General features: G+C 25.8%; 1 protein-coding gene across 1 annotated transcript in view; it reads left to right on the forward strand.

The window, feature by feature from the left end:
- The window catches only part of LOC117176650, a 7,085-nt gene extending 986 nt beyond the window's left edge, over positions 1–6,099 (forward strand). The window contains exons 2-3 of the mRNA XM_033366903.1: positions 2,505–2,571; positions 5,684–6,099. Coding sequence (XP_033222794.1) covers positions 2,505–2,571; positions 5,684–5,988 — 372 coding nt within the window. The 3' untranslated portion in view covers positions 5,989–6,099. The remainder of the gene's footprint in view (positions 1–2,504; positions 2,572–5,683) is intronic.
- The last annotated feature ends 2,099 nt before the right edge of the window (positions 6,100–8,198 follow it).

The raw sequence follows: 8,198 nt of genomic DNA on the forward strand, positions 1-8,198 counted from the left end.
AATTTTATATGAAAAAAAGTTTGAATTTTCAACCCGAAGTTTCATCAAAGAAGTTCAATTTTCAAACAAACTGATGAATTTTCTACTAAAATTATGAATGTTCAACCAAAAAAAAAAAATTGTAAAAATTTAAAATAATTTGTTGACTAAAAATGTAATTAATTAATTCAGGAAATTCAGAGAAATTAGAGGATTCAGATGAATTCATAAGAATTTATAGAATTCCGAAGATTTCAGAGGATTGAAAAGAATTTTTGGTTGAAAAATTATCTTTATTAGTTGGAAATTCATTTTAGTTGAAACTTCATATTTCTGGTTTAAAATTCAACTGTTTCAGTTAAAGACTTACAGTTTTTGTTGAAAATTCATCACTTTTTAAAAAAAATAAAATAATTTTTCTCTGAAATTTCGTTGTTTTTTGTGGAAAGTATTTTTTTTCACTTAAAATTTAATTTATTTCAATTCAATGTTCCATAGTTTTAGTTGTAAATTCGTATGTTTGGTTGAACATTAATTTTTTTGCTTAATTAATTAACTTAACTTAATTAATTTTTTTTAAAGCTAGTTCTTTTGTGGGAAGTAATTTTTTTAAACTGAAAGTTGAACTTTTTCCAATTGAATATTCCATAGTTTTAGTTGGAAATTCATCTGTTATCTTGAACATTAATTTTTTAAACTTAAAATTAAAGTATTTAAGTTTTGTGTAAACAATTTATATTTTTTAGTAAAAATGAATTTTTTGTTTTTGTTGAAAACTTAAGTAATTCAGTTGAAGATTCATTGTTGAAAATTTATATTTTTTCGTTTAAAGGTGTACTGGTTTGTTAAAAAGTAACTTTTTTGTTTGAAGATTCATTACTTTAGTTAAAAATGCATTTCTATGGCTACAAATTTAATTATTATATCGAAATTTTCGCTTTTTTTTCTGTTAAAAATTAATTTTTTAAGAGAAAATTTAACTATTACATTTTGAGCTGAAAATGTTTTCTTTTCGAGTTCAAAATTCACTTATCCTGTTACATATTCTTTAAGCTTTAGTTAACAATGTATATTTTTTAGTAAAAATTAATTTTCTGTTTTGTTGAAAATTCAAGTATTTCCGTTAAAGGCTCATTATTTAAATTGAAAATTTAGCTTTCTGGTTTAAAGTTCAAATTTTTCAGTTGAAGACTTACAATTTTAGTGGAAAATTCATCACCTTGTTTGAAAATTAAAATATTTTTTTGGAAATTAGTTTTTTTGTTGAAAATTCATTATTTTTGGTTGAAACTGTAAGTATTTTGTTCAAATCTCTTTTTTTCGTTCCTAATTATTTTTTGACCTAAAAATTGAACTGGTTCATTTTTTGTTACAATTTATTTTTTTAGTTTCAAATTCATTTCTTCAAATAAAATTGAACTTTTTTATTGAAAATTTGTTTTCAATGTTGCTAAAAAATTATTTTTGAACTTCAAAATTGAGTATTTTATTTAAGATTTGTCTTTTTTGTTTAAATTCAACTGTTTTTTTTTAATTTAATATTAATATTTTCTTAAATTTCAGCTATTTAAGTTTTCGTTGAAAATTCATGTTTTTTGGTTCAAAAGTGTAACTTGGTTAAAAAGTAACTTTTTTGGTTAAAGATTTATTACTTTAGTTAAAAATTCATTTGCATGGCTGAAAATTTTACTATTCTATTAAAAAATTCGCTTTTTTGGTTAAAAATTAATTTTTTAAAGAGAAATTTTAACTATTCCATTTTGAGCTGCAAATTTTTTCTTTTCGATTTAAAAACTCACTTATCCTGTTACAAATTATTTAAGTTTTAGTTAACAATTTATCTTTTTTAGTAAAAATTAATTTTTTCTTTTGTTAAAAATTCATGTTTCTAGTTTAAAGTTCCACTATTTCAGTTAAAAGACTAAAATTTTGGTTAAAAATTCATCACTTTGTTTGAAAATAAAACCATTTTTTTTTAAATTTGGTGTATTGTTGTTGCTGAAAGTTAATTTTTTTTGTAGAAAGTAAGTTTTTTAACTTAAAATTTAACTGATTCAATTGAATATTCCATAGTTTTATTTGCAAATTCACCTGTTCGGTTGAACATTAATTTTTTGGACTTCAAATTTAATTATTTAAGTTTTGGTAAACAATTCATATTTTTTTGTTTCTTGTGGAAAGTAATTTTTTAACTAAAAGTATAAATGTTCAATTTTTAGTTAAAAATTGATATTTTCTAGTGCAAAATTTAGATGTTTATTTCAGAGTTCATTTATTTTGCAATATTTTACTTTTATTTGACCGGAAAAATTGAAAAACTTACCGGAAAATTAAAAGCGTCCGCTGAAACGCCACCCTGATGATGAATCTAAACATGATAAGCAGCGACGAATAATTCTCCTCCATATCATTTAAATCTTATTGTTTTTTATAAACTATAGTCTTATTAAGGACTATTCATGAGTATACTTACTTCACGTACTTTAAAAATTTCCTTTATTACTCATGAAACATATTTTTTATAGATTAAGTCGAAGGGAACGGAAACATGTGCTTCTACACTTCATGCAGATTATATTCAACCAAATAAGTGTAAGAATTTTTTAAATAGTTTTTTCAGAAATTATTTTTGCTTAACATGCATAATTATGCAGGGTGTCCCGATACTAAAGATATATTTTTGTATTTGCCCAAGTCTTTTGCATTCTATAAATTCCAGGCTCAATTCTCTGCAATTTTTAAATTCTTGTCAATTGTTATCTCTTTTAAATACTCTGAATTAAAAAAAGTGTTGACTTATTCTGAAGTCTGTAAATTCTTTTGCACTTTGTAAATTCTTCTGAATTCTTTGCATTATTTTGAATTCTCTGAATTGTTTAAAAATGTTCTGAATTCTTCAAACTGTTCTACATTTTTTGAACCCTCACGATATCATTGAATTTTAAAAATGTTTGTCAATTATCTTAACCCTCACACGATATACTCCTTTCTGGCCCCTACTAAAGGTACACTGGTGCGAACCTGGCCTTTGCATTTTCAACTTCGAATATTAAAAACAATATTGAGACTAGAAAACTGTTAAACACATGTTTTTATTGTGAAATTTCCTGCTGAATCTAATGGTTCTCTAGAAATTTGAATAATCATTCATTTTCCCCATAATAATTGGTTATAAATAAAGCGGCGTTTTTGAAAAATCACTTTTTTGGAAAAAATTCGCCATTTTATTCAAATTGATTAAATTTTGCGGGATTTTGCAGTTAAAGGAACACACAATAATGAAAAAAATATTGTTTATGCCGAGAATGTGAATCTAGTATTTTTCCCGGTAGGTCAAATTCGGGGTATTTAAAATGCATGATTTACAGTTATGGAGGAAGGGAAATGAAAGTAATGCAACAATTTTATGAAAATCTTTTTATTTAGAATTTCTCTCGAATGTTTTCAACATGGTAAATTATCATGAAAAATCGATAAATAATTATTTATTGATAACAATTAACAAATAAATGTACATAAACATACTTACATTCAACAAACGAACGTAACTTGATCTCGCAGAGATCAACAAAACTGGAACTAACCGGACTGGGGTCTGAAACCTTGGGGTTCGGGCATGTTTGTCGTGGTGGGGATGATCCCGTACAGCTGCCTATGATCAAATGCTACCAAATTTTCAAAAACAACGGTGCGAATTCGCACCAGTGTACCGTTTGAGGGTTAAAATCATTATAATACCCGCTGGATTATTCCAAATTTCTTTGGATATTTTGAATTATGTATAATGCAAACGAATTCTACAGAAATTTTAAGTTATTTTTTATCCCCTGAAATGTTTACAATACATCATGAATTGTTCTGTATTTCTCCAAGTCTCTTATATTCTCTTATATCTCCTGAACTATTCTGAATTTTCTCATAACTTTTAATTTATCTTCATTCTCCTGAATTCTCTGAAATATTTTGAATTATTTGAATTCTTTTGTATTTGTAATTGTAATTGTTGAGAATTTCTTCATGAATTATTATGTATTTTCTTAATTTTTGTACATTATTTGAATACGGTGAATTATTTTGAACTCTGTAAAGTCTTTAGGACTCTGGAAATTCTTTTGAATCCTCTGAATTCTTCGGAATTCTATAAATTCTTACGAATTCATCTGAATCCTCTAATTTCTCTGAATTTCCTGAATTCTTCTGAATTCTAAAACTTTTCAGTTGTCTGAATTTCTTTGAATTCTCTGAAATTTTTTTCTATTTTCTTTTTTTTTAATTATCTAAATTCTGTAAATTGTTTTGAACACTGATAGTTCTTTTGCACTCTTTGTGCCCGCCAAATATTCAAAAGATATAAATAAAGGAGTTCAAACTACTTCGAAGGGGAATGAAGAACTTAGAGAATCCAAAAGAATTCACAGGGTACAAGAGAGTTCACTGACTTAAAACAAAATTACAAAATGCGAAAGAATTTAGCGAATTGCAAAAGAATTAAGAGAATAGAAAAGAATTAATAGAATTAAACATATTTTAGAGAATTTAAAAGAGTTCAGAGAATTTATAAGTATTCAGACAAATGAGAAGATTTCAGAGAATTTAGTACAATGCAGAGGATACAAACGACTTGCAGAGATTCAAAATAGTGCATTATGAAGGTTTCAAGAGAATTAAAAAATTTGTAAAGTATTCAGTGGGCTCGTGAGAATTAAAAAATTCAGAATTGCATAAAAAGTTCAGAAAATGTCAACAGAATTTAGGTAATTAAGAAAAAGAGAATACAAAAAAATTCATAGAATAAAAAATGCTTCAAAGAATTAAAAATACTTAGACGATTCAAAAGTTTATATGGAATTCGTAATAATTCAGGAGAATTAAAATAATACAAAAGACTTGAAGAAATTCATAATAATTCATGGTGTGTAGTGTAAAGATTTTAAGAGATTAAAGAAGAACTTCAAAATTTCTTTAGAAAAAAAGTTCCACGTGTATTATAATGATTTCAAGATAATTAAAAACTTTTAAAAAAAAAATTCAGTGATCGTGAGAATTCAACAAATTCATAAGAGCTTAGAGAATTTAAATAATTTAAAAGCAATCAAGAAAATTAAAGGAATTCAGAAAAATTTAGAACAATTCAGAAATTTCAGAAAATTAGGACGAATTTTGAGACTTAAGAAGAATTCAGAGGCTGAAAAAGAATTCGCAGACTTCAAACGAATTCACGAAATTCAAAAGAATTCACAATTCGAGCGAATGTAGAGAATTTAAAAAAGATCAGAAAATGAAGAAGAATTAAAAAAATTTAGAGAATAGAGAAGACTTTAAAAAATTCAAAATAATGCATGTTGTATTGTAAAGGTTTTAAGAGAATAAAAAATACTTTAAAAGAATTGAAAGGAGCACAATTCTAATCATTCATTAGGACTGTAAGAATTACTTTGAATTCTGCAGAATTCAAAATACACGAAGGAAGTTAAAATAATTCAACTCTTCAGTGACGCATCGATTGTCTTCCATCCAACGCCTGCTTCTGATTGGTTAATCCTTAATGGTTAATTACTCATTAATCACAACAAATCTTTATTATTATTTTCGACTCAGTTTTTTTATTAGAAATTTAAAAATATAAAAATGTATCTTGAGTACCGGGACACCCTGTATATATATATTTTTTTGAATTGACTGAAAGAAAGTTTGATGTAAATAGGGATTGCAGCAACAGTGCTGCCTGAAGGCGCATTAATTCTTGATACATATAAAGATGGCCATGAACTTATCGAGGTAGAGAGTACTCAAGTGAAGGAAGAAATTGTTCTAGATCATCATAATCACTTAACTGCCAAAAGGCCAAAATTGATGAGTGAAGCGGCTGGCTCAGGAAGGGAAAACTCACGTTCCGAATCTTCCAGATCTGATAGCTGCCTTCGGATGTCAATGAAGACTGATTTCCAACAGTCTGCTTCAGTTTCGGGCTTATTTAAAGAGACGCGAATCTTTCCAAATGTATGTTGAATTGAGCATTTTTATTCGAAATTTCCATATTTAGAGTGCAAACCCGGAGATAGTGTGCCCGGAGTTCGTTCTTCCGAGACTTGAGGCTGGGCCCACCGTCTGTTCAAAACCCGGCACTAATTCCAGGGTTCACTGTATTCAGGCCTCACAGACCGGTCCCTATTTCTTTTACTTTACCCTATATTCAGTTAAGGTCCCTAAAGTAACCTATTTTTAAGATTTGGTCCCTATGGGTACCCTATTTGAGTCAGGCACTTTGGAAAAAACTGTTTAAAAAAGGGCTGCCACACAGTCACTTTTTCAAATGAAAAGAGGACATTGGTCACTTTTCATTCAATAAATTAATTCTGGGATTAATTACTATTCATTTCAGGTCTATGCTTATTTTTTAATTTTTTTGCATTCTTTGAAACATCAAATGCATGGCAAAATAATAATGTTGAATTTAATAACACATTAAAAGTAATTTACTGACAGTGTTAAATAATCTTTGAATATTTTGAGTGATCTTTTCGACATTTTCCATTTTCTAAGCGAAAGAAAATTGAAAAAACTAACTGCTTTTAGATCAAATATCCGCAGTGTTGAAATTTTAAACAAAAATCGTGAAGAATATTGTTAAATAATGACAAATTCTATTTTAAGGACGATACCAAACTGAAATTGTTGTGGCAACGGTGTCACATATAAAATGTATATAGGTATATCAGTTTGTTGTTAAAGTTTTTCAATTAAAAAAAGTATCATTTTATTGTTAATATTAACTGTGAATATTGGGCAACGTTTAATATAATCCAAATCAACGTCTTGGTACATTAGGTAATAAAAAATTAAATCCTAATATATTTACAAGTTTAAAAAAAATGAACTAAAATTATAAATTTTAAAGAAATTTAATGAATTTTTATGAATTTATTTAAAAAATTGCTTTTCAGCATAACTCTTTTCATGAAATTTAGATTAAGATTTAGGACGAAAAGGGATTTTTTATTATACTTGTTTTTAAATTAAACATTAACTAAAAGATCTTATTCTAAATAAGAAATCACAGCATAGGAATCAAGTTTTCAAAATAATTAACAAATTGATATTTTATATATTTTACATTGATTTATTCTCGCCTATCAGTGCATTTAGGTTTTGAATTATTGATCACAATTATTTAAATCGAATCTACAGAAAAGAATGATCAATAAATGTTTATTTTCATTTTAAATGATTAAATTATGTCTTTTAAAGAATAATTGAATGAAGATATAAATTATTTTGCAGTGTTGGATGACTGTAATCTAATAAATAGAATGAAGCTTATCGTGGGTGAAATTTTATAAATTTTTATATTTTTATAGTAACTTTTTAAATTTTATAATTTTCTATTTTTAAATGCTTTTGATGTTGCTACTAAACGGACAATAAGACTTTAAAAAAATTGAAAATTATTCAGATTTTATTTTAAAAGGTAAATTTAAATTTTTGAATATTTAAAAATATGTCGAAAAAAAATCTGAAAGATTTTAAAACAATTTTTTCGAATTAAAATTTTGTTTGATTTGTTGAAGGGAAGATTCAAAAATAATTAAAATCTTGAGAAGATTCCGAGAAATTTTTAATGAAATGTACATTTTTGATGATTTAGATAAAAAAATAAGAAGGCTTTTAAGAATTTTTTAAGGTTCTAGAAGAACAATAAAATTGTTTCAAGATTCCTGGTAAAATTTTAAATGATTACTTTATTTTGAAGTAGGGATTCTAAAAGAAAATTGAATCAGAATTACCAAAAGTTTAGGATAATGTACTAAAAGATTTCAAAGTATTTGTTCGAAAAATTTTAAAAGACCTTTAGAACGTTCAGACATATTAAAAAAATTTTTAAAAATTTTTAATTTGATAATTATAAAAATTTGGAGCAAAATGTAGATTTTTTAAATTTTTGTAAAAAAAAGAAGCTTTTTATGAATTTGGAAAGGTTTTTAGAAAATCAAACAATATTCTCTAGATTATTAGGAAAATTTAAAGTTAGTTTCTGGAAGATTCCAGTACATTTTATTTTTATTTTACATAATTTAAAAAAAATGGTAGTTTAACAAATTTTCATGTTTCAAAAAATGAACTAAAATTGTGGGTCCGGATGCAATAAGGGCACATAAAATTTTTTCGTGCGAAAACGAAGTCCCCTGGAGGCTTTAGAAAAAATTTTCGAATTTTAATTT

This window comes from Belonocnema kinseyi, chromosome 1 (assembly GCF_010883055.1).
Source record: "Belonocnema kinseyi isolate 2016_QV_RU_SX_M_011 chromosome 1, B_treatae_v1, whole genome shotgun sequence".
NCBI lineage: Eukaryota > Metazoa > Arthropoda > Insecta > Hymenoptera > Cynipidae > Belonocnema > Belonocnema kinseyi.